Source organism: Prionailurus bengalensis, chromosome X (genome assembly GCF_016509475.1).
Source record: "Prionailurus bengalensis isolate Pbe53 chromosome X, Fcat_Pben_1.1_paternal_pri, whole genome shotgun sequence".
NCBI classification, from domain to species: domain Eukaryota; kingdom Metazoa; phylum Chordata; class Mammalia; order Carnivora; family Felidae; genus Prionailurus; species Prionailurus bengalensis.
In genome coordinates, this window is record NC_057361.1 from 54992763 (window position 1) to 55020527 (window position 27765).

General features: G+C 38.6%; 1 protein-coding gene across 1 annotated transcript in view; it reads left to right on the forward strand.

Annotated features, from left to right (window-relative positions):
- AR (androgen receptor) overlaps positions 1-27765 on the forward strand; it is a 182090-nt gene that overhangs the window by 141325 nt on the left and 13000 nt on the right. Inside the window, exons 3-4 of the mRNA XM_043571234.1 lie at positions 7352-7468; positions 25959-26246. Coding sequence (XP_043427169.1) covers positions 7352-7468; positions 25959-26246 — 405 coding nt within the window. The remainder of the gene's footprint in view (positions 1-7351; positions 7469-25958; positions 26247-27765) is intronic.

Genomic DNA, 27765 nt, shown 5'->3' on the forward strand with positions numbered 1-27765 from the left:
ACTAATTGACTGTTTAATCTTGGTCTTATCCATTCTGCTTTCTGGATGTCTATAAAATGAGAGTGTTGGACTAGATGATCTCTGCAGAGGTCCTTGCCTCTTATGACATTCAAGGAGTTTATTATTTAAATAATAATAATAGATAAGATCTGTATATCTTTATGTATTTATGTTGTTTTCACATTTATTGTCTCATATGAAAGTAGCACTAAACTGCTGGACTAAGAATAGGAAGTCCTGGATCCTTGTCCCTATTTTGACGTTGACTCATGCTATAACCTTAAGTTTTTCCCCCATTCTCCAAGTTTCAATTTCTTAATCTGTAAAATAGGAGCATGGGGGTTGGACTAAATCAGTAGGTCTCAACTTTTCCACATAGCCTTGGGGACTTCTAGAGTTTCTCTAAAGTGTACTACAATGCTAAGGCTGCAGAGAACGGGAGAAAAGGAGAGGTGTAGCAGGATGAGTTCTAAGTTTCCTATGCCCACTTCAGGCAGATTTGGTTTAATTTTGTTTTCTATATCTGGGCCTCCATGTGCTATTTCACTTGTAAAAAAGTTTCATTGCAATATATAAAAAAAAACTTGAATAGATGTGCTATAAAGCCTCAGGTATTAAAGGCAGGATTCAATGAAATATGTTGTTTGGTAACTTCATTTTTGTTGTTTTAACAAAACACAATATTGTGAACATAGTTCCAAGTAAAAGAAAAAGAGGACTGTACAGCATTCTCCTGCATAAATATGGAATAATTTTGTCATCTCCCTAATGTTAGATATTTAAATTTTTCCAATATTCTCTGTTTACATAATGCTATATTGTACTTCTTTTTCTGTACTTACATAATTGTTTTCTTATTAAGCATTCCAAGAAGTGGAATTACTGGTTAAAGCTTATGTGTACTTAAATTTTTTGGATATTTTATAAAATGCTCTCAAAAAGTTTATATTCCTACCAGCAATACCTCTTTGCCAATACTAGTATTTAATCATTATCAATCTGACTTATGAAAATGATATCTTCTTTAATTTGTATTTCTATGATTTCTAGTGAAGTTGAATTCAACAATTTTCATTTTTTATTGATCATTTATATTTCTTCTTTTAATTGACTTTTCATGTTTGTTGTCCATTTTTCTACTGCACTGTTCATCTCTGTATATCAAGGAAATCGACCACTGTTTTTCCATAGTTGATGCCAATATGTTTTCATTAGTTTATGGTTGTCTTTGAGTTTGATTAAAAAGTTTAAATGTTTTCTAGTCAACTAAGTCTATCAAAATGTTCACTTATTTTTCTTTATTGTCATTCTTTAAAAAGCCCTTTCTACTTTAAAAAATATATCACCTATACTTTCTAATAATACTTTAATGATTTCCTTTTATTTTTGTTTTTGTTTTTTTTTCATTGACATCTTTGGTCATTATGGAGTTTACTTTGGTTTCAACTAGTAATTTAACTTTATTCTTTTTTTCAAATATTTAGCCAGTTATGACACCAGTTCGTGAATAAATCATCCTTTTTCCACAGATTTAGAATTACATATTACATATATGGAGTCTGTTTTTGGCTTTTCTGATCTCTTCAACTGATCAATCCATAGTGGAGTCACTATCAAATGGCTCTAATTATTACGGCATTATAATACTTTAAATGTCTGATAGGAAAAGTCTTATTACTCTTTTTTTTTCAAAAATATCTTGGCAATATCATAAATTTTACTACTTCAGGTGAGCTTTGACATTATTTTGTCAAGATTTTGTTGGGATTGTTTTAAATGTATAGATTTCACTGGGGGAAGGGGACCAATCAATAACTTTACAATATTGCATCATCTCATCCAGGAATACTGTACATCTTTCCACTTAATTCAGGTCTTTTACATACCTCAATATATATTTTTTTAGTTTTGTTCATATAGGTCCTTTATTCACACTCTAGTTATAAAGGATAAGTAGTCCTGAGGTGCCTGGGTGGCTCAGTCGGTTAAGTGTCTAACTTTGGCTCAGGTCATGATCTCATGGTTCATGGGTTTGAGTCTTGCATCGGGCTCTGTGCTGACAGCTCAGAGCCTGGAGCCTGCTACAGATTCTGTCTCCCTATCTCTGACTCTCCCCTGCTCATTCTCTCTCTCTCTCTCTCCTGTCAAAAATAAATAAAACAGTAAACAAATAAATAAAGGATAAGTAGTCCTGTGTTCTTAAGTCTTTTCTGTAGCTTCATAATAAACATGACAATTCAGTCCTCTCATTTGCATGATACCTCAGGTGATGGATAACTCCCCTGCTTTAACTGATATGATTTAAGTAGGATTTTTCAGAATGAACAAATTGAAAGAAGCCTAATCAAACATTGACCTCAACTCACACTGCATGGCAACACCAATGAGGATGACAAAAAAACAATAGAAATGGGAATTCTGTGGAGACAATATCTGAAGGCGGTCTCATGACTTCTGTTCTTGGTGGAGTTTTGGATCATACTTAAGCTTTATGATGGAACAAAAGGACCATGAAGAAACATGTAGAACATCATCAGCCAGTCAAGGATTTCAGAGCCAGCTGGCAAGCAGAGGACCTCATGCTATCCCATTGTGTGACCATTCATAGTAGTCAAGTGTTTGCAGCTGTTCTAATAGGAGATTTATCAAGTACTTAAATATGCAACTGGTTTGCAATTCCAGAGTGTGAACTTAACCTCCTTCAACGAGAGAGGATTTTTTGTATTTTGCCAAAAATTTCACAATGGCATTTTTTTGTGAGACTCATTATTAGTTGTTGATATAGCCTTGGTGTTCAGAGAACTAGGTGTAATATTTGTAGAATCTGAGGAGGAGGAGATGGATAGGAGTTTGTGTTGTCTGTGTTTATTATTCAGTCATCTAGGCTACTGCATGGTAATAGAGGACTTTCTAGGACCACCTTGGAGCATACCCAGGTCACACTTACACTTCTGTCAACTGAATACCAAGAAGGCATTCATAGGGCCATACACTTACTAAACAATGAACAAGGATACCTAAAACCCAGGTGCTCTGTCTTGAGGCTACACCCACCCACACTACATCTCCATTGGATGCAGTTGCCAGATTTTTCTCTGGCTCTACCACCAATTTCCTGTGGCTTGGGGCATGAGATTTCAATACTTTGTGTCCATTTTCATAACTGAAGAGTCAGGCATCACATAGGGACATTTTGTTATAAGGCTTCCAATATTCTTTACAGCCCAAAGATGAGTTCGTTCCAATTAGACCCAATGGGTCAGAACTACAAGGAGATAAATCATGAGTGTCCTGGAAGGAAGAGTCTTTGTTATAAGAGTCCAGAAATGGAATGGGCTTCAATTCAAGAAACATTGGGGCAATCTTTACGGGGATATTACAGAGGGAATTCAAGCCTTGTACAGAGGAGTGTGTGTGTTGTGACCAGATACTATTTAAAATTGTCTCCAATCTGTAAGATTCATAGCCTCATGGTCTGTGATTTAGAGCAAACTAACTGTGATGGCAGGCAGGTCAGTTTCATCTTAGTGAGCATCATTTTATTCAGCTATAGAATGATGTATACAATAATCCCTATTATACTCCTTTGTACAAGATTGTTACTAACTTTTGTAAGCTAATCGAATGGTAGACATTTTTAATCTTATGTTACTATATTTTATATTATGCTTTAATTTATTGTCACTTTATGTTATTGTATGTTTTATATTTATTATATATAAATAAATATGTAAAATACACATGTTATTGCATACTGTATTTTAATTCACTGTTATTATTAAGAACCCTGAAAAATTCAGCCATATTGGAAAAGTAGGATAAATAGGAAAGAAGTAATAGCAACCCAGTGATTATACATTGGTTCTGCTATCATTTGAGGAAGTTGGTAATTCAGGCAGGATAAGTAGATTGGAAACAACCTTGAGAGGTTTTTTCCATCCCATTTTTGTTCCTAATCCAAACTGTACAGATGAGTTACAGTTCCATGTTTAGGAGATTCCTTCCATATCCATATTTGGGAACCTTCACCACTTGTGTTACCATTAAGTATCATTTAAAACTTTAGAGTCACTATTCTGCTTCAAAGAAACACATATTTCATATTTATGCATTTGTATGATTTAATATGTTGTATACTTTATATGTTCACACACATATACACAAAGATTACACCCTATTGTGGGTGTACACACACACATTCATTCACATATGCATGAGTACACACATATGTGTAAGAATGTTGTTTATACATATGTTGCATATGGCTTGCAATAGCAGTGCCTAATACTGTGTTAATTGCCTTTATTTTTTGAAGGGCTGTAGAAAACAAAGAGAAAAGATCAAATGACTGTAGATATAAAAGGTAATGTTACAGCAAGTTACTATCCTAAAAGGAGGGAGTTGAGGGTGAAGAGATAATTATTTTGGTTAATTTCTTGCTTATTGTTAATACTTGTAACGTTTATATAAAAGACTCTACAAATATGTTATGGATAAAATCCAGATATCTTTTAAGACTCCTTGAGCTGGATATGGAATTCTTGAATTACTGTATTAGTGTACACCTGAAACTAATGTAGCACTGTATGTGAACTATACTTGAATTAAAATAAAATAAAGAAATAAAATAAAATAAAATAAAATAAAATAAAATAAAAAGACTCCTTGAGCTGGAAGAGATTTTAGTGGTTTTCCAGTTCAACCTATCACATTATGAATGGAGCTGAGAGGCTAAAGGACTTGTGCAAGGTCATATGGTGAGTTAGTAATAAAACTGAACAAGGATTCAAATCTCATGACTTCCAGCCTAGTGCTTTCTCTGTTATCTGGGACTTAAACATTTTTGTTCAGCAGAGATTTTCCTCTGTAACCTCAAAAGTGAGTACAGTGTCTGGCCCATAATAAATGCTCAATAAATGTTAAATTAATACACAATGGCATTGGTTGTACTGGGCTTTACACTTATTCCCAGGTAAATTATAAAGGATATCTGTGTTTTAAGCCAGGAGACATTCTGGGACAAAATATGAACCATAGCTAGGGAGATTATCTGAGTTTCAAATTGAAAAAACAAATTCATACTTTTTCCACTGTAATCTTCTTCATTCACAGGATGGTTTACTTTTAGCAGTGGAATCTAGAACTCCTCTGGGAGCCCTAATCCTTTGGCTCTGTAACCATTCCTTTGCAAACTTGGGTTCAGGAGCTAGTATTTTCCTGTGGAAGAAGAGATTCCTCAAAGAAGTATTCATAACTTGACCCTATTTTTACTAATTAATGTGACAAACTAGTCCTGAGGATTGCAGCTGCACCAAAAACTGGGGATGTCCCCATTCTAGAACATCCATGGCACTGGAAGTGAACCCACTGGAATTGGATACAGGGCCTCCCCTCTAGGAGTTGATACTCAATGACTGAATGGCACTCACAGCAACATCCTTTCTGTGCACAAATAAGAATCTGCAGTTTGCAGCAGAAAAAGGCTGTTAGTAAATTATGTGTTCTGTTAATACAAATGGTAGAAAGAGTACTTGTTTAGAAGCCTTAGTTTTCTCATCTGTTAAGTAAAAGTAATGATAGTACCTATGTCAAAGAACTGCTGAGATTATTCATTTAAATGGGATATGTAGGGTCACCTGGGTAGCTCAGTGGGTTAAGCGCCTGACTTCGGCTCAGGTCATGATCTTGCAGTTTGTGGGTTCAAGGCCTGCGTTGGGCTCTCTGCTGACAGCTCAGAGCCTGGAGCCTGCTTTGGATTCTATGTCTCTCTCTCTCTCTCTCTCTCTCTCTGCCCCTCTCCTGTTCACACTCTGCCTTTCTCTCTCTCAAAAATAAACATTTTAAAAAATAAATGACATATGCAAACTTGCCAGCATAGGCTTGGTTCATAGCAGGTGCCTATTAAGTAGTAACATTCTTCCTTGATAGGTCTCCAGTTGAGTATTCTTCAGGCAAGTCACATTCCCAGAACTCATCCTTGGAATGAAAGGGTTATACTGGAGTAGTTTTTAACAGTTCCTTCAAGCCCAGCATTCGGAGTCCTTTAACAAGGGGAAGGGAATGAGAGAGTAACAGGGTGGAGAGGAAGGAAGGAAAGAAGGAAGGAAGGAAGGAACAGGCAGATTTTGCTGACCTGGCTACTAGTGAGTCTCCTACATAAAATAACCTACTATAATACAGTGTTTTCTGTGCCTGATATGTACATTTTATGCTGAAAAGGGAGGGAAAAGCCAAGCTGTAGCTAAATTTATGTGTTTTTCTCCCGCTATCAAATAGCAATTGCTCTTAAATTTTTCTTCCTTTTCCCTACCACAAATATGCTTCCTCTGCTAAAAGAAGCCTCCCTAACATCACAGTCTCTCACATAAACTAAAGCACAGCAGTAAATGAGAAGGACTTGCATAAAGAAGTCTTGCATGTTTCAGAGCAGCAGGATATGTATGTCTGTCTGTTTATGCTGGCTACTCTGTATACCTGTGGATCACCATTTGTGTATTCATTCAGTCAGTATTTGAGGGCCTACTGTATGCCAGGCCTATGTTAGGAGCAAGGAGGCAAAATATTGAGTAAAATATGTATTTTTTAATGGACCTTCATGTCTTTATCTGAGCAGCTGTGATCCTGAAGATCTCTGAGTCTGAACACATGTATATGTTTCTGTGTATCTGTGACAGCTCCAAGTGTACACGACAGCAATCCCCCCCCCCCACACACACACACTGGCTTCAGAAGACTTCCCTTTGCCTGGTGTGATTCACTTCACAGGCATTGAGCTTTATCTCTGTTTCGTTTTTATAACTTGCAGGATTGGGGATATGATAGCTAGCAATTTAAAAACAACTAGAAATATCATGGAGTTCTTTCTCATAGAAGTTTTACCTGTTTTTTTTTATTATGAAAAATAAGCATTCTGTTAGCTTGAGTATGATCCTTTGCATGAATACAGGGGTCAGGAGGAAGAAACATTGCCTAAACCCAAGTCTCTGCTGTGCCATGCTAAAGGAGTGGTGATTTCTGCCATTGATCATTTTCCCATGGGTGTTCGTGGCTTTCAGTAAAGGTAGAATGTCTTATTTTAAAAAAACGTTACGTAGTTCTTATCATGAAGGGAAGTATCAACAGGACCTCAATTGTTCATATTGATTAAAAACTCCTATGAAAACCAAACAATATAGCATAGAATTAAACTAGCCTGTGTAATTCTGTGTGATCAAATTCTTTAGGGCCATTCTCTGTCCACTTCTCTTATCTGGCAGGGTTACCTTTATGTCTTTTCTGCCTAGAAATACCAAAGGAGAGAGACTCTGGAAATGCATTAATAGGGTGTCTACTCTTCTGTTTGTTCTCCTAGGGAAACAGAAGTACCTGTGTGCCAGCAGAAATGATTGCACCATCGATAAATTCCGAAGGAAAAATTGTCCATCTTGTCGCCTACGGAAATGCTATGAGGCAGGAATGACTCTGGGAGGTATGATACTTTTCTCCCTTTCCTTACCTCATTCTCTTGTTCTTGCTTTGAACCAGATTTTCCTCTTTGGTGCTTCCTAGGTGGCCAGCCATACTCTAGATACAGGCTGACCCCTTCATATCCAATGTGGCTATCAGCCAGCTGGTGCCTTTCTTTATCCTTAATGATGTCACACCCCACTCTAGGGCTTAGCATAGGAGCAGAAGATGTGAAGCAGGGATCAAGTCCCATCAGGGGACGAGTGAGTGTGGAGTCAGAAGACACAGTGATACTGGCCTTATGTTATTGAATGATGGCTAGGATGAGAGAATTATGGAATTGAGAATAGTCACAGGTGCAGGATGACCTAGGCACAGGCTGGCCCTGAACAAACAGGAATATCCTCAACTAACTACTCCTATATTGTAGGGCTGGCCATCTGGAATGAGAAGCTGCTTCTCTTTGGAGCCTATGACTAGACTGCCAAGCAGAGCCAGTTTTCTATCCCATATGTCCCAGGGTTGAGCAGGCCTTTTAATCATTTCCTTTTCTTTGCAAATCTATTGACAATTTCCAAAATAATTTCTTCAGTAGCACTGTAGCTTTACAGAAGGAAGATGCAGCTTTTTCAAGGGCAGCCCTTCATCATAAGGCTCTCTGTCCCCTAGTCTGTGTCTACTGTGAACACTGTCACCATTCCAGAAAGTCTTGGCTTACACTTATATTTCCCCCTCCAAATTCATCATTTCTTCATGTATATGCCCGCACAGTGGCATGGTACTCTCTGCTGCCTGATGCTTCCAAAATGAAGCACCTTTCATGAGAAAAGCAAGCTCATTAGTCTACTTTGATTTGGAAATGGGACTTGAAGAAAAGCAAGCTCATTTCTGAATGCCTGAAACTGTAGCCTCCTACCTGATTACTCATTATCAGCTTGGAAAACCCAAGATCCTAGAATCCTGCCATTTCCCCTCCCCCTCTCAAAGCTAATTTAGTGCACTTGTCCATCACTGGCTTTCTGTGAGGTGCTCAATACTTCTATCCATGTACATTTTTATGTAAACCAACTTGTTCTCTATGTGTGGGTCTTCATGTTGATAGCTGTATCCTCCCCTCCTTTACAGGCCAATAATAGTCTTTACACAGACCAAAGTCCTACAAATAACTCAGGTTCCATTTGAAATAGTTGTAACAGAACCATCTCAAATAGTGGCTAGTGCTCCCAGACATGGCAAGCAGATGCTCTGTGAGTAATCTTCCAGGCAGCCACATCAAATGAGACTCAAATATCTGAGAAAGACCAACCTTGTTCTTGTTTGCTTATTATACTCCAGAGAAATCCTACAATTGTGTCTATGGTGGGGAAGAAGAGGCAGGACTGGGGTGGAGAAATGCAGAAGGAAAGCCAGGAAAGATGACAAAGGAATAAGAGGGATATAAATAAAGGGAATAAAAGGGATAAGAGGAATTTTTCTTCATATGAATGTTACAACCCCTAATGCAGTCATCTCTCAGTATTTAGCCCTCTGTCCATTGTGTGTAAGAGATAGGGGCTCCCAGGTAGAGAACCTCTTGTTTTTAAATCTGATAATATGAATTGCAAGCCTGCTTTGATGCAGGTGAAGTTAATGATAACAAAAGTTCTCATAAAATTTGGGTCCAAATCTTAAAATTAGTTTCATGTTTCAGCCAACATCCTCCATTATAAAGCAGTCTGTGACATGATTATAGTGAACCCTTTTTGAAAAGGAGTCTCTGTGCATCTGATAAACTCCTATATTTAAAGTGTACAATTTGAGGTGTTGTATGGAAACCAATTTGTCAATAAATTTCATAAAAAAATAAAGTGTACAATTTGAGAAGTTTGACATATCTGTACACCTTCCAACCAAGATAATTAACATATCTATCACCCTCCAAAATGGTTTTACGCCTCTTTGTAACTCCTTTCTCTCTCTTCCTTCCCTGCTTCCCAACCCCACCTCTAGACAACTGATCTGATTTCTGTCACTGGAGTTCTGTTTGTTTTTTTTTTCTACAATTTTATATAAATACAAACACACAGTATGACCTCTGCTGTCTAGTTTATTTAATCAGCATAACTATTTTGAGATAAATTCACATTGTTGTATGTATCAATAATTTATTCCTTGATACTGCTGAGTAGTATATCCATAGTATGGATATACTGTAAATTATTCGTTCACATATTGATGGATATGTTACTTGTTTCCATTGTTTTTCTCCCCATTACAAATAAAAATGCTATGGACATACATGTACAAAAAAAAAGAAAAAGAAAAGGAGTTTTTGTATACCAGATAATTTCACTTCTCCATATATCAGTCAGGCATAAATCTGTAAAGTTCATGGAGAGAGTGGTACAGTAAGTTTTCAAATTGATTTATTGGATAGTGTGCTCAAATTTGTATGGGCTTGGTCAGCACAATGAAAAGAAGATGAGAGGTACTGTGAATGACTTTCATTTCAGTTCAATTTCTATGATATTTAGAAGCACCATCCTAAGCAACAGAGTGCAGGCTGGCAAACTTGAAGAAATGTCTACAAGATACAAGGATTCTTGATATTGTGTAAATGGTCTTACCTTTGGAGTCAGGCAGAACTAAATTAAAGGCCCAGCTCCATTATTTACAGTGCTTCCTTTAGGCCTCAGTTTCTTCATCTGTAATTTAGAGATATCACTCACAGATTCATGATGAATGTGAACATCTTTGGTAAATGACAACATGCTAGACAAATGTGAGGGCTTACTATGATAGTGAGGTCACTAGTAATTTAGATGGTAAGCTGTTTAAAGCAATTACCAGTTGGCTTTTACCCTGAATTACTTGTCATGCCCTATAATATGTAACAATTACAACAGGCAGAACATCACCAGAAATCACTTCTTATCACCTCAAACTAAAAGTACCATCAAAATCCTGTTTGGAAGCCAATCCTAGTAATTAAGGAATCATATATTCAAATACCATGCCAGTAACATCCCAAGTGTTTACCCACTTAAACACCATTGTTTGAAAAACAAACCTTTCCATTTTGCTAAAGTTATTTCCATGTTCCCTGATTCTCTGCTGCAAACCCTTCTCAAGTTTATGGTTAACTTGCAAATTCAGTGTACAGTACATCTTTACTCAAAACAATAGAAAAACTATAGAAAGCATAAATGCAGAGTGGCTCTTTAAATACTTTAGCAATAGACTTCCCTTCTCATAAGATTTGGTTTTGGCATAGACATTCTTATCACATTGAAGGAAAATTCATATAACTTTGTTTTATTCTTCCCATCAGTAAACTCAAAATGGTAGCCAGAAATGGGAACTAGGAGTATGGCCTTGGGCAGTCCCTTCTCCCCTCTGAGACTCAATTTTCCTATCATAAAATTGAGATAATGAGATTTACCAAAGACCTGTATGGCACTACCATTTTGTGATTCTATGTCTAAAGTCATAGAGAAAGCTTATTAGCCTTTTTGTGGATTATGTATCCATTGCCCTTAGAAGTATAGATAGTCTAAACTTGAGTATTTTGACTTGAATAGTAATTTTAGCTACCTCAGATTACACCTAAGTAAGGTATATTATGTGTCCAAAAATATACTGGATGTACAGATTATTGAAGGAGTGGAGGGCATAAGGGTTATCCTTGTATCTTAGAGAAACTGGCACACTACAGCTGAAGCTTGCTTGGTCTTGAGACCTCAAGATCTCTAACTGACTTTCTCTGTAGTGTTCATCTACTGTTTGGTGATGGGATCTCCATAACTCAGAGATACTTAAAGCACATAGCTTTTTCCTTTTTGCTTCTAGGCCTATCTACATGTTCACTGCTCCTTTTTTTTTTTTTAGGAGCTCTTGGTATTTCTTGGTGTTTCCAGGGGTGGTTGGATTCTCAGGGTGGATCTCTTAAAGACTGCTTTCAGGCTATTAACTAACTGCCCATTAACAACTAGAATAGGCCTTTCTTTGAACCTGGTTCATTTATTGCTGCTTTTGGAAAAGTGCACATTGCTAACTTCTTCAAGAATCTAAACCTCTTGCCTACTTTTAGCCTAAGAAAATATTTATAAATATAACTTTCCAGAAAAGGACCTTCTCTCTGATGAATTAGCTGTGGGTTTTTCACAGCCCATAATCAGAGTAAGTGCACATCCATCTCTCACTTTTGTCTACACTTCCCAAGGATATACTTAGAGTTTCCAAGGTGTAATGAGAAAGAAATAATTGCCCTGACTTGCCATCTTATCTCCTAACCCTCCCCTCCTCACTGAAACCTCCTATTCCTCCCCAAACATTTTTCTTTTTGCATTTTGCAACTCTTGAGTCCTCAGTTTTTAATAAATGACATTGGCACCTGCTTACTCCCTCTTTTCCTGGACCATGGAAGATGGTGGGCCTTTCAGGAATATCATGTAGCAGCCAAACCCAGAAGAGGAAAATAAACCTGGAACATGTGAGAATCTAAAGTGTTCAACATTTTCCTCAGAGGTTACTTTAGCATATTTGAGAAGTCTCTTTCCTACTAGAAGACTGAACTTTACGTCTGAGACTCAAAACTGTTAGCATTTCTGCAGGTTTTAAACAACCTCCAGGATTCTCTAGTTGAGAAAATGGCTCAGGGAGCCCATGGCTATGATTTGATGTCATCATGTACACTATGAGCATCTTTGTGTTTTCCAGTGTTGAAGACAGTCTTGATGACAGCTCTTTTGTCATTCTCTATGCTCAAGAGCAGCCCTGAATTGCTGCTTCTGGATTGCTGTTTCTGAATTGCTTCTTCTGGATTGCTGTTTCTGCTTCTGGATGCAAGAGAGTGATTCCAGTGATGAAACACTATTCATGGCATGGGTCTTTGGAAGACAAGTTTCACAGCATTTATTCATCCATCTATTTATCTGTTCATCCTTCCAAATAGCCAACTAGCTAGTCCTTTCATCTTTCCATCAATTCACTCATCTATTTATCCATTTGGAAAATATTTTTTAAGATTATTTATTTATTGTTGAGAGAGAGAGAAAGAGTGAGAGTGACCATGTGCATGAGCATGCATGAGTGGGGGAGAGGGACAGAGAGAGGGAGAGAGAGAATTCCAAGCAGGTTCCTCACAGTGCAGAGCCAGACATGGGGCTTGATCTCACGAACCGAGAGATCATTACCTGAGCCAAAATCAAGAGTCAGATGCTTAACCGACTGTGCCACCCACGTGCCCCCATTTGGCAAATGCTTATTGAGTGCCCACTCTGTGCCAGACACTATGGTAGATATTTTGAGGAGCAAATCTCTGACCTCAAAAATTTAAACAAAGGGAGACAGACAGTGATAATACATCCTAAAGGATAAGAAGAAATTACTAGGAAGAAGTTGGATGAGACAGAAGGGAAGGGGAATTCAAGGCAAAGGACACAGTTTGAATAAATGCACAGAGACATAAGAAAAGCACATTGAGAGTTTGAGGAATAGTAAGTAGTTTAAAATGGCCAGATCTGGGGAAATGGGGATGGTAAGCTAAAACCACATTGAAAATGGACTCCATTATTATGCTAAAAGATTTGGAGTTTAGGAAGCTGAAGATCTATGACATGGGATAGACCTATTCATGTATCATTTTGTGTGTCTGTATGGGTTTTTTTTTTCCTTCCAAGATTTTATTTAAATTGAAGTTAGTTAACATAGTGTAGTATTGGTTTCAGGAGTAGAATTTAGTGATTCATCACTTACATATAACACCCAGTGCTCATCCCAACACGTGCCCTCCTTAATGCCCATCAGCCATTTAGCTCATCCCCCACCCACCTCCCCTCCAGCAACCCTCATTTGTTTTCTGTAGTTAGGATTCTCTTATGGTTTGCCTCCTTCTCTGTTTTTAATTTATTTTATTTTTCCTTCCCTTCCCCTATGTTCATCTGCTTTGTTTCTTAAATTCCACATATGAGTGAAATCATATGGCATTTGTCTTTCTCTGACTGACTTTGTATGTTTGCTTTTTAAAGACAATTAGTGGATTGCAAGTGTGATATATAGGTCATGACTTAAACTTTATAGAAATACACAGTAGACCAGGTAGAGAAAGAAAAAAAAAAGTCTAGCAGCAAATTTTGCTAAACAGCTAGGATTGCAGCCTTGGTTCCTGGGTTAGTTGCCTCCATTTGGTTTGATACCTGCAAGTACTGACCACGTACATAAGTCCTTCCCTTATGCAAACTTCTTGCCTTGGTCTAGGCAAGTGTTTCCTGGCATGGGTTCTGAGAAAACTAGTTCAATGACATGGTCCATGAAAAATGATTTTTAAGGTCAAATAATTTATACAAACCTACATATTATGGTCCTGCTCAAGAAAATTTATAGTATATTTTAGCGTAACACAGACCTTGGCAAGTACTGCAATAAAGTAACCTGAGGAGCTTGGTAAGTCAGGATTCCTAGTTTAATTCAACCACAGAAACACTTTTTTTTTCATATAACACCTGTTAATATCCTACAAAACCACTGTTTAATGTAATACACTTTGGAAAACTTGGGTATAGATAAATAATTTATCCTATAGTCAGACAACACCCTTAGCCCAAGTCTTCTATTTTGTAGATGTGTATGCCATTGTTCACCAGGAGAATCAATCAAGAATGGCTTCATGACCAAGAGTAGACCATCCTCACCACATCTCAAGAGTATGTACCAGAGGCCACTAAAACCACTAAAGTAAACCATGTTGGGTCTGCAATATTCTTTTCATGCATAAAGCATTATTATACATAAAGCATACATACATAAAGCATACATTATTATACATTATTATACATATACATACATACAGCATTATTGTCGAATTCATCTAATGGCCACAAGTACAGCTTCCTGACTCAAGAAACATGCTAGACCAGTTATTTCTGAGAAATATAATTACTTCCAACATCATACAGAATAATCACTAAATATTTTGGATATCCAAATATTCTTCCCTAAAAATATTACTAATCCTTTTGTGCACTTTTTAACCAACCTTTCAACATCTATCCAGAACCTCATTGAGGTGCTACCATATAACCTTTTTGCTAAAGTAAGAAGCCTATAAATCACAGATTTGTAGAATTTGGGTCCCACTTCTCACCCAGTGATTGAATGCCCTCTACCTCTTGTTCATCAGGCAGCAGAGTATCATAAAAAATCAATAATTTGTAACTCAGTTACTGGGATTTTCTCCCTTCTCCTTTGACTCTAATTAAAGCCCTAAAAATCTTCAGCTTGGAGATGCAAGTGGTAAGTCTCGATGCTATTCCTACACACGATTCTCAGATACCTGAGTGCTCCTACAGATCTGCATAACTGAGGAGCAGAATTGCCCCATGAACTTTGATATCAGTGTGCACATGTGACTCAGCACTTACAACCTCTGTTTTTCTTTCTTTTATATTTTTGGATTTAAGAAGTCCTGTGGTATAGTGGAAATAGTGTAATGCACTAATTACAGACAGGCCTCATTTCTAGTCCTGGCTCTTCCACCTACTATCTTAATGACCTTTGGCAAATCATTAGATATCTGAGCCTAAGTTCCCCAGCTATAGTATTGGAGTAATACAATCTTCCTTACATAAATGTTGTAAGTTTATAAAGAAACATTGTAGGCACACAACATATATCACTGTACCTTCCACCCCTATTTTGGATGATAATTGGCCTGTGTGCTCCCAGTCACCACTGGGGCCTACTCTTTACTATTACAATGTAGCCTTTGGTACTGGTTCCTTGGTTCTCTGGTCTCTGTATTACCTTTGAATCAACTCTTGAAATCTGTTCTCCATGGTCTAGATTGCCATCCTCTGGTTGATTACATAAATACTTGGTGACACATTGGAGGGAAAATGTTATACTTCTCTCTAATTATAGCTCTCAAGCAAACTTGTATGTGGAGAAACCAGAAACTGTATCTCATAATTCCTTCCAACTGAATTATCTGGGACAGCACATACATGTTGTAGTCTGTCTTGGTAAAGAATTTTTTTCTAGTCATCAAAATTGATGATTACCCATATCTGGTACTTCAATGAGTATCTTACTTGTAAATTTTCCATTTAAAATCCCTGAGTTTTTAAAGTGTAGTAGGAGCAGAAAGATTTTATTGTTGTTTACTTTTGCTGTAACTTCTCTAAAATCCATCAGTTGCTCTTGAGAGAGTAAAATGATGTCATAAGAATTATTTTCTGAAGGCAGTAGGCAGAAAGCTAAGAGTACACAGCACACAATAGGTCATATATACAAAGGCAAGTATTTTCTAAATAAAACAATTCAGAAAAAAATTATTTGAAATAAAATAACTGCTTGTTTAAAAACATTTTACTTTTGATTTAAAAAGATAGCCAACTGCTCAGTTGGTTGAGCATCTGACTTCGGCTCAGATCATGATCTCACAGTTTGTGACTTTGAGCCCTGCGTTGGGCTCTCTGTTGTCAGAACAGAGCCTGCTTCAGATCCTCTGTCACCCTCTCTCTCTCTCTGCCCCTCCCCAGCTCATGCTTTTTCTCCCTCTCTCTTTTCATCTCTCAAAAATAAACATTAAAAAATTTTAAAAGATAGACAACTGTTTTCACAAATTGTATAATGTGGTCCGTAAGATCACAAAAGCATTTAAGATATTTTCTTATTGAACCGAACTTATACATAGGCAATTTACTTGAGCAAGATGCTTTTTTAGAGAATTTTGCACATCCTTTGGGATCATGTTTATATGATGTAGAACTAAGGGAAAAAAAGTACACAGCCACTCCGAAATCAGTAGAGCCTTCAGATTGTCTATTATTGATAATATTGCCATGACAACAGGTATCTAGGAAGTAAACCAGAAACAGCATCACTACCCTGGATCACACATTTTCTAGAATCAGGTTCCATTTTCCTCAGTCTAGTTAATCCTGGCTGCCCTTTTTAGATATCTTAAGAAATGTGTTTCTTTCCCCTGCTTAAAACCCCATTGGACCAATGGTTCTGTGGCAGAAGTGAAAATTGACATTTCAGCCTTCTAGCAGTCAGCAATCTAAAAAACATAAGCACAAATCCTGAGGAAATCACCTGCAGAAAATTTGGACGGGCATTTGGAGCTAAGAAGAAAATCTGGATCTTGACCAAGATAAAAGGTCACCCCAGGCTTGCACGGGGTGGTGTGTCATGCTGGCCACGATGAAACTAAAAGAGACTGAAGACTCTCCCCAGGGTGCAAAATGAGGCATGAAAGCTTTGATTAGTGAGCTGTTAGGCACAGAGACAATAATTTCGAAGCATTCCCATCTCCAGGCTGAATAATAATGCTTTTAATATTATGGGATTGTTTGCTGCTGCAAGAAATTCAGAAGACCAAATAGGGAGTCTTTGTTGGGCTCTGAGTAGCTGTAATGAGGCTGTTAAATTCTACCTCCCTTATCTTCCTCCATATCCTCCACCCTCACCAACTGATTCTTGCCTGCTGTGTACAAAGAGGCACACACAAACATATATATATATATATATATATATATATATATACACACACACACACACACACACTTTAGTATATTTGTCAATAAAGCATAAAAGAGAGGGGGGAAAACAACTTTAAGTAGGAATTTTCCATTTTTTCCATCTTGCCTATCTTACAGGTAGGTAGGAAAAGAAAAAAAAAAAACCCAATCTAAAATTGCAGCCACCCCCTCTCTAAAAATTTTGCATGCTGCCTCTTACATCAGAGGACCTCACTCAAGCATCTGATTATGGGGACTGCTAGATGCAAGCCCATCCTTTAAGTTGCTACATTCAACGGTGTCTCTATTTCATATTAGAAAAATTCCCGGTTGGCAATTGCAAGTGTCTCAGAACAACCAGACACCGAAGAAAGGCTGACCAACTTCATTCAGAAATGAGGGCTCTAGAAGGTTCTAATGGATACCTTGGAAGTACCTGGAATCTGAAGCTTAGGGCCTCTTACCCTTGCTCCTCGAAACAGACTCCACCATTGGGGCTAGGTGCTACTCTCTTGGTTAATGACTCCCTTCAATGGAACTCATCATTTCCCTACTTCACAGGGATGTTGTGAGGACTAGCTCTAGAAGTAATATCAATTATCTTTCATGTAGTAGTATCATGATTGTTGATTTCTATAATATGACTTGGCATTAGCATAGTGCTTTTTAGTTATTTTGGCTTATATGTGATGGCACTCAGGTGCATGGATGCTGTGAAGCTCTGGCTTGGTTGCTCACTTTCCACAGTGTGCTGCCAGGAAGAAGCTTTGCTGATGGGACTCAAGGTGCTTCCTAGCTGAGGCTCCTATGGCCATTTTTACTTGGTCATTATTCAGCTCATGAGTTTCCCCTTACATTCTGCTGGACCACTGCCAAGGACTTAGCTTTTAACCTCAGTCTCTGTCACTGAGATGAAGGCAGAAGCTGATCCATATAAGCTCAGTAAACAAGGACCAGATTTCTGCTTCTCCTGAAGGAGCAGCTCTAAGAAGCCAGCTGGCCCCTCTCTCCAAACAGACCAGGAGACTAGAGTCAGTTATTTTCTCCTTATTCCCAAAGTCAAGGCGATTCTGTTTTCAGAAGCACATACTCTTAATCCTTTCATAAAGAGGGAGGAAGGCAAAATCTAAAAACTGGTGTCTACTTCTCTTATTTCCTATTGAAGTTATGATGAAGGAGGAAAGTGGATCAGACTGTACCTTTTACTTCTAGCCTTAGTACCCCATAATCCCCCACTACTCATTCACATCATTCACTTGCCTCTCCATCAGGTGTGAGTTCTTATTCTTCTCTCAAGCCAGCCTCCAACTTTGCATTATTCTAAGTGGAGAGACACTTAGAGTTTGTAATATCTTAATATTCTCTGTCTCTGCCCCAAAGACTCCATATTGAAACCAGTTTCCTTCTTGTGGATGTGGAGTCTGTGAGACCAAGGGCAGACAAATATGAGAGTCAGAACTCTTTCTGCCTTGCCTGGGGCCTGCATTTCCCACTCTCCTCCTTCTCCAGTCTCTCTCCACCTTCTCTCTCTCTCTCAATCTCTTATCTCTCTCTCTCTCTCTCTCTCTCTCTCTCTCTCTCTCTCTCCCCTCGCTCCCTCCCCTGAGTCAGCAACATTCTGGAAAAAAGCCAAGGAAAGATTTCTGGAGGGAGGGGAGTTTGCCACTCCTTGGACAGAATTTGAATCTCTAAGCCAACAAGAGGTTCCCTAATGTGGATTGAAAGACTAATGTAGTTTATTTTTAACTGCTTTCTGTTTGTTTGAACGTTGCATATTTTTGCTAGCAAATTTCCTTAATAAAGCCATTAATACAGCAATGGTATTTTCTTATTTACAACAGACTGACAGAATTAATGCTGTTAACTTTGAGCCTTTTTTTTTTACTTTTCTCTCTCTCTTTTTTTTCTCTCCTTTGCTTTCCAGGTCATGCTGACCTGTTCAGCTTGGGCTGTTTCACATTTGTTTTTAATGTCAGTTTAAATGTAATTGTAAAAGCATGTATGCTCTAAATTCACGTAGTTACTTTTTCCAGTGGAAAAGCCTGGTATGTGAAAGCATTTCCAGGCTTTGCAATTTCACATGAGCAGATTTTTGATAATGACTTTGTGCCCCTCACCCAGGATAGCATCTGGAAAGTGACCCCCTTTATTCTGGCTCACTAGTCAGAGAGAGACTTGGAAATAGTTTCTGCCAGATTGTGTGCTTTGGCAAGGATATGCAGCATTGCATATCATTCTATTATTAATTACGTTTACTCCTCCATGAACTAAAAACCATTAGACTAAATAATCCAACATAAACCTTGAAAGATAAAATTTGATATTCTTTTTGCAAGCTATTTCTCTGACTCAAAATTGGGACTTGGAGGAGAATGGAGGCATGGGGGATAGGGCCAAGGAGGCTTCTTGCCTTAGAAAATTTGGTCTGCAATTATTAGTGTACACTTATAGTTGGATGCACCCCTTACTAATCTTTCATTCCATGCCTGCCAAGGACTGGCTCTGTTCCCTGTCTCTTGTCCCTGTCCTACTTATTCCCCACTCACCACTCATCTCCCAACTGCCTCTTCTCCCTATTCACATGCTATTCAGCCTAAAAAAATGGAAAGTGTACCACCCTAGAAGTCTGGGTACCTGAGTCTTTAGTGATCTGCTACTATCTAGCTGTGTGACCTGAGGCAAAACTTGGCCTTCATTCTTCTCATATTTTAAATAGGGATAGGTTTGGTTGGGAGAGGAAGGGATAGACAAGATCTGAGGCCTTCAAACATTTTCTTGGCAATGAAACCTTTTCTTCAAACAAAATCTGACGAAGAGTCCCAAATGTAGTTACAAACTAAAGCACTGCTATTCTGGTTTGAAAGAAGGAAGCATGTGTTCAGACCCACTTTGCCTCTTCTCAGAGTCAAGGGATATGTTCAAGGTCATACATGCCATTAGACTCTGAATACCACCACAATAATAAAAAAAAAAAAACCTTTATTGTAAATAACATTTTAGAACTTTGATATCATCATTGCATTGTGCCTCCTTAAGGTGAATGCATTTTTTTCATCATGTTTCAGTCTTGAAGCAGTCCTTCTGGTGTTGTAGAATCATCCCTCTACTCACAGGCACCACCACAGTGTCTGTATATTCTTAATTAAAAACCTTATTAATTAGGTATTAATACTCCACCTTACAGATGAGGAAATTGAAGTACAGAAAGGCTAGGTCTTTTCCAAAGTCACACAGCTAGTAAGCAGTACAGCCAGGCTTACAATGGATAGTTTGGCTCCAAATTCTTTGCTCATAACTATTGCTTTTTGTACATATATGATAAAACTAAGTACAAAAGAAGGAAAAAGATGTCCCCAAGGTCATACAGTGAGATCCCCTGACTACAGTCCCAGTAGATGAAAAGATGGCTGGCATGATTTAAGTCAGAGGCCACAAACTGGCTTTCCCAAGGCCAATATTCACTTACAAAATTGTGTTTGCCAAGCACAGTCTTTGTTTAGAAAATTAACATAGATTGCCCCTAGGCAGGCATCAATTACTTTTCACTGTCCCCAGCCCTGTTTATGTTCACTAGACTATTTTCCTCATTTACATATCTGCCTGACTAGTGAAGATATTTGAGATCGTGACCCCTGTATTTAAGCACTGTAATATACAAGCACCTGCACACACACATACTCAAATACATTCATATAAGTATAGCCTAGTCTGGTTTCACAAATAATTTGCAGCCCTGCACCAAACATATCTTTATGTTTACTTAGCACTTAGAATTACACGTAAGATCTGAATTCAGTGTTATAGCCAGTTATATGCAGAAAAAACTCAGTTACTTTTTTTCATCTAATAAATGTGTCATACTCTTCCCTTCTCTGCTGTATTTGGTTATCTTAATCCTTCTGTTCCTTCTTCCCCATGCCCGAGTTAGGTCACCTGCAAGCCATTCACTCCCTACTCTTTAGAAATGGATGGAGAGTAAAGGAGGGCTCACTCATTATGTGCCAAACAGTCTCTCTCATTTGGTTCTCATAAGTGTCCTAAGAATGAGGAAACTGAATCTCAGAAAATCTGAAAGAGCAAACAGTTCAAAGTTATTAAGCTAGTAATTTACAGAGCTGGGATTTGAACTCAAAATTGTCTGACTCTGAAGCCTCTTATCTTGCCATATACCACACTCCTATAAGCAAAGTGTATTAGCTTTCTATTGCTTCATAAAAAAATCATCACAAATTTAACAACTTCAAACAGTAACTATTTATCAGTTCACAGTTCTGTAAGCCAGAAGTCTGACACCGGTTTCTCAGCTCACTGTTTCACAAATATGAAATCAAAGTATTGTCCAGCCTGCACTGTATTCTGGAACTCAGGGCTCTTGACCAAGTTCATTTGATTATGGCAAGATTCAGTTCCTTGCAGTTGTAGAATTAAGGTTCCCCTTTCCTTTCTGGCCATCATACAGAGAGAGGCTGCTCTGAGCTCCTAGAATCTGATCTTATTCCTTGGCATGTTGATCCCTCCACCTTAAAAGCCAGCAACAGAGACTCTTCCTTATGTTGAATCCCCCTGACTCCATGAAGAACCCAGTCTCTTTTAAGAGTTAATCTGAGTAGTTCAAGCCATCAAAGATAACCAAACTTCAAATTCAGTTCAATTTTGAGCTTAATTACATCTACCTAAACCCTTTACAACAACAAGTAGATTATTGTTTAACTAAATAACTGGAAAAAGATGTGTATACAACCAGGTATTGAGACTGTTGGGTGCCATCTCAGAAGTCCATCTACCACAGAAAGTGATTTTTTATGCTCCAGATTTTATGGTGAGATATGAAGAAGAGAAACATCCTTGACCTTAGGGAGAGTGATTCCAGTTTTCTAAACCTTTGGGAACTTAACTTCACTTGCCTTGTCCCTGCCCATGGATAAGAAAGCCTCTATCTTGAGATGGCAAGGAATTAGGCTGGAACAGCACCTAATGGTCACAGTGGCTATGGAAGCTACACACTAATAACATTTACCTCCCCTTGGGGATACACTGTGGAACCTGAATTGAAAAATCTTTTTCTGGTGCTATTAGAGACAGCCCTCATAGGGGTCTAATACCACCAGTATGAAAAGTGAGTTCTCCATAGGATCCAGACAGCAGGATCCAGACATCATGTCAGGTGCTCCAATCCCCTACAGAGCAAGTTGGGACAGGGAAGTGACTTGCCAGTGGCCCTTTGTTGTCACTGATCTGACCTGAGACTGAAAGACAGGGAAGAGATGCAAAACAGCAAACACCATTAAGACTATCCACCTTTACTATCCCTTTTCTCCTGAATTCACCCTCAATTTAAGTAAACCAGTAGGTCTCTGTCATAATAGGAGTTGGCAGGCCTGTACCTCACATGAAAGAGTTAGATCTGATGCTGGGGCTCAGGTGCAGGAGGAAGGAGGGGTGTGGGGGTGGCCTTCATGGAAGAAAACAAGGCCTTGAGCATTGGGTAACAGCTGAGACTATCAAGCCTCATTGTCCAGCATTCCAAGTCGTCTAGCAACATGCTGGTCTCTGCTGCAGAAAGAGAACAGAGGATCCCCTGGCAGAATGAATGGAATCTGATTTCAATTACGTTCAGTACAGTCACCCTCTTCAGGCAGAGAGGCCAGAACACCTGGTGCAGCTTGGGCCAGTGTGGATGCAAGGACAGCACATTACCCAGGTCTTAGAGGCCAGTGGGAATGCAGCTTCTTTTCCTCAAGCAGATGCCATATAGATCTAGAGGAGGAGGATGTGAAAATACCAGCCAAGTTCTCATTAGCACTATGTAGAGAAGGGGAATTATTTCATGTTTATGGATTCTCCCCAAAGTATCTGCACATACTGCTCTTGTTTGTAATCAGTTTACTTAGGTCCACGAGTCATCACCCCACTGACATCTCTGGTGAGAGAGTTGAGGTGACAGAGCATACTTCACTGATTGCATCAGCACCAATTGCTTTGTCCCTGTACCTTTCAGAAAAGCTCATAGATTCATCGGTATAAAATGTATTTATATTCTTTTCTTCTTTATCAATAGCATGAATAGGGCATGACAAATGAGACAGCTGACCCAGAAAACAGTCTAGATTCACAGCATTATTCCATAGAACTTTCTGGGATGATGGAAATATTCTATGTCTGTATTGTTGAGCACTTGAAATGTAGCTAGTGAGAATAAGGAGTTATATTTTTAATTTTCTTTAATTCTAATTAATTTAAATGTAAATCACCACCTGTGGATAGTTACTGTGTTGGACAGTGCATATCTAGAAGAGACTCAGAGAGGCAAGAACTGTGACAAAGTAGAAACAAGTTAGTCAAAAAGAGAGCTGATGTGGCACATAGAACTCTGGATCAGGAATAAAAGCCCTGGTTTTAGTCTTAGCTTTGCCAGTAGGTGATCACTCTTTCTGGACTCAGCCTCCCCATCTTTGACTTGAAAGTTTGGATTAATGTCAGAAGTCTCAAAATGGTAGTTAAGTACTAATTTACCTTTAGAATACAGAGGAGCTCCAGGAAGATTTTTCAATGTTACACTAATGCCTTCTAGGGTTGTGTATATGTGTGCACGTGCATGTGCATGGCAGGGGCAGGAAGGCCAGTAGCCATTTACTCTTGTTCACCAAAGTTCCTACCATTCTCCTGTGCACACACACACACACACACACACACACACAGACAAGCACACACCACTCTATTGCCTATGTAGACCCTGAAGGTATTTTGAAGCTGTGGCTCCTGGGTGAGAAAATTTCTGTAGACCTTTCCTACTTTGTCATTGTATGTGAATTTTAAAGCCATTATAGTGTCCCAAACCTGTTTCTACTTTGGGCACATGGCTGGAATATTTTCATAGTTTTCTGCCTCTTCCCTTCTGGATTTGATACTAGTTACTGAAGTTTGAAGTCAAGGGTGAAGATGGAAGTCAGAGGGAATATAAGCCCAGCCCCGCTCCTCAACTCTGCTGTTTGGCTAGAAGTAGTGTTCAGGCTTCAGAGACCTTGAGGAAGCATCATGATACAGTAGAAAGAGCATAAGCTTCGTAGTCAGCAAACCAGGTTCAGATTATTGGGTTCCCTTTCTTGATATCTGTGTTTCCTAAGTTTACTCACTTATAAAACAGGGATAGAAAATACTCCTAACTTCCTAGGATCATGTGTAAATAAATTATACAATGTGTTCATGAAGTGAGGCACATAGAAGACCCTGAAAAAATAGTTATCTTTAAACTTAGCAGAAGACCATAGGGGAGGGGGAGGGGGAAAAAGTTACAGAGAGGGAAGGAGGCAAACCATAAGAGACTCTTAAATACCGAGAACAAACTGAGGGTTGACGGGGCATGGGGGAGAGGTGAAAGTGGGTGATAGGCATTGAGGAGGGCATCTGTTAGGATAAGCACTGGGTGTTGTATGGAAACCAATCTTACAATAAATTATATTTAATATTAAAAATAAATGAATAAAAACTTAAAAAATTAAAAAAAATCGTTATCTTCATTTTTGTTAGTTACCTCAGGCATAGAGCTAATAACATCTCTGTCCTCTTTCAGATTGGAATGGGGAAGACATGGTCTGACAGCTCCTGAGCTCAAAGCCAGGAACTGCTAGTGATGGGAAAGATGGGGTCTACCTTTAGAAACTGTACCAAGGGAACAGATCCAGGAGGCACTACCAAACTGTGCAGACGCCTACAAGAATCCATGTCAGCAATTGGTTCACCACATGACAAGATATTTTGGGTTCCAGGCCTCTAGATCTGGGAGAAGATGGGCCCATACCTTCTATCCTGTGCCCTTGGTGGAGGTGGGGCATGGGAGTTGACAGTGTGTGTGCATATCTCCTTAATACTGACTGTGCAAGCCCTGCAGAAATGATTTCTGGACAATGTCATCTTGTACTTTGGGTTGATTTTCTAGTCTCACCTGTTATTTTACCCTGAGTTCTCTGTGTTCCTCTTACACCACCAACCCTACCATTTTCTCCTCCTGTATCCTAGTTGTTGATCCAAATGTTTGAACCATCCTTGCATTGACTTACTGAGTTGCACTATGATTGGAGTTTCCAAGACTTATTTTTCTAATTATAACTGAAAGTCAGTTCCAGAAGTCAGTTCCAGATCTTTTTCTATAGGATCCAGAAACATGAACAACAGGTTTTGTTCTATTTATCCATTTAAATTGAGCAATCAAATTCTCTCTTTTATTTTTTACTTATTATTATTGCTATTTTAAAGGGATTAAACATAAAGTAGCTTATGGTTCTCCCCAGTACAACTGCCTATGCTAGGCCTCAAAGTTATAACCTTTTCAATTACTTATTTTTCTTCCAATATAAATGCCAGGGAAAATAAAACAAAATAAACATCAGGACGCCCAAAAACCTCTATCTAAATTGTGTGTGTGCAGGCACAGGGGGAGGTTGGCTCTTCAGATTTGAGTTTGAGATTATTGTTGTTTTAAATAATGCTATTTCTATCATTCTTTCTGATGTCTGCCTCTTAGTATGGCTCCTATTTTACAGAGTATAGAGTCAGGGACATTCTGTTAGTTCTTTGATAATATTGGGGATTTCAGCCCTTTAGCTTCTTAATTTCCCCTTTGGTAAAGATGAAAATCAATATGTGTGTTACAGTGTATGTTCAACTATGGGTGTAAACATTTGACAATATCTGAGGCTGTTATAGTGTTCAATAGGAAATGCTGTAACACGAGAAAATTCCCATTTATTAAATCCAGAGTGGGCCTGAGGAGAAAGCAAGATATGAAACTTTGGATTTAGTAGGGATTTGGAATGATGAATCATTCATTCATTCATTCAGTTCATTCAACCAGTGTTTAAACTGAGCACTTGTCCTTATGGAGTTTAGATTCTGTAACCAGGGAGAATGAGCATACTTATTTTCTTAGCTTAGTCAACTCTTCTAACAGGGTAGTTGAGTTGTGTGTTTGGCCATTGATAATAAATCCAAGTTTCCTTTCCTTCCCAATAGCCCGGAAGCTGAAGAAACTTGGTAATCTGAAACTACAGGAGGAAGGGGAGGCTTCCAATGCCACCAGCCCCACTGAGGAGCCAACCCAGAAGCTGACAGTGTCACACATTGAAGGCTATGAGTGTCAGCCCATCTTTCTGAATGTCCTGGAAGCCATTGAGCCAGGCGTGGTATGTGCTGGACACGACAACAACCAGCCCGACTCCTTTGCAGCCTTGCTCTCTAGCCTTAATGAATTGGGCGAAAGACAACTTGTACATGTGGTCAAGTGGGCCAAGGCCTTGCCTGGTAAGGAAATGGAAACTAGGGGCATGGGATAAGGTAGATCATATTTAGTGAATTGCTCCTATGGGCCAGCGCCATGTCTGATCCTTCCCTGCCAATTAACTCATGCAGTACTCACTATAACCCTATGGAGGGAAGTGAATGGTATAATTTCCATTTTAAAAATAAGGAAAATTAATAAATCAAGAAGAGCAGCATTATGGAATATTCCATATTCCTCACATCAGCATACAGCAATCACGTTTGCATGTTCAACCCACATATATAGTCAGCGAATGTCCCCATAATCACAGACCGTGTGGACACCATAACCTTATATACCTTAAGATATTCTTCTACATGTGCACATACAGGCTCACCTGCAAAGATAGTTTTGAGCCTGACTGATACTCTGTCATCAATATTACCTTTAGGAACTCTTCTAATATAATATGGTAGAAAGAAGGGATTGAGAGAACACTTAGGTTCTAGTTCTAGGTTCAGAACAGTTAGGTTCTACTAACTCATAGTGTGACCCCTTCCCTTTCTGGGTCTCAATTTCTTCATCTATATTGTGAGAGGAGTAGTTTGGACTAAATTGATGGTTTTCAAATTTTGCTTCAAGGAACTCTTAGTGCTCTTTAAACTGCCTTGGGAATTATAGTGGGAGGAAATATTAGGTGATAGTGAAAGAAATACAAAATGTCTGTCTACCTTCTGCTTGGTTACCTCCAGTGGTGGGGAACTCACTTTCTACCTAGGCCATCTGAGGTTTGAACTGTTCTGTTTATTAGAATATTAGAGCTTGAAGAAACCTCAGAGTTCCTCTATCCAAGGATAAACTTTCCTTTAGCAGCCAAACTCTTTATTTGTTAAAAACATTGTATACAGATCCAAGTAGAGCTGGTTGATTTAAAGCCAGTGCCTCTCACTCACTACCATGAAATAAGCCTCAGGTCAATCTTACAGAATCTTAGGGCTCCAAGGAACATAGTTTGGAAACCAATGAAGAATAAATACTTTGATGGTTGTCTTCATCCCAAAATTCTATAACTCAAAGATTCGTTTGAAATATGGACAACCTAAACTTGTTATGGAGTCAAAGATTAACATGTGTTCTAAGAAAAACTGCCACTCATATGGAAATTTATGGTGAACAGAGCAGCTTCATTTGTATTACCTGATTTGATCTTCATAACAATCCTATAAAGTAGGGATTCTTTTTCCCTATTTTATACATAAAAGCATTAAAGCTCTAAGAAGTGGCATGCTTGGCCTACAGCTACATGGTCAGAAAGTAGTAGGACCAGAACTTGAGCCCAGGTCCCCTCCTAATTCCAAATCTTCTCCTCATCCCACTCTACCCATAGTCTATGTAGTGCCCCTATAGTTCTGAAGCCCTGGGATTTATAGTGAGGGGTCAAAGCCTTATCCAAGCCCACTTGGATGCCCACTTCAAAGCCGCCTTTGAAGACCTTGCATGTTGGCTATCAAACCTCTATTTTTAACTCACAAGGCCCAGTCATACACCTTCCCTGCTTGA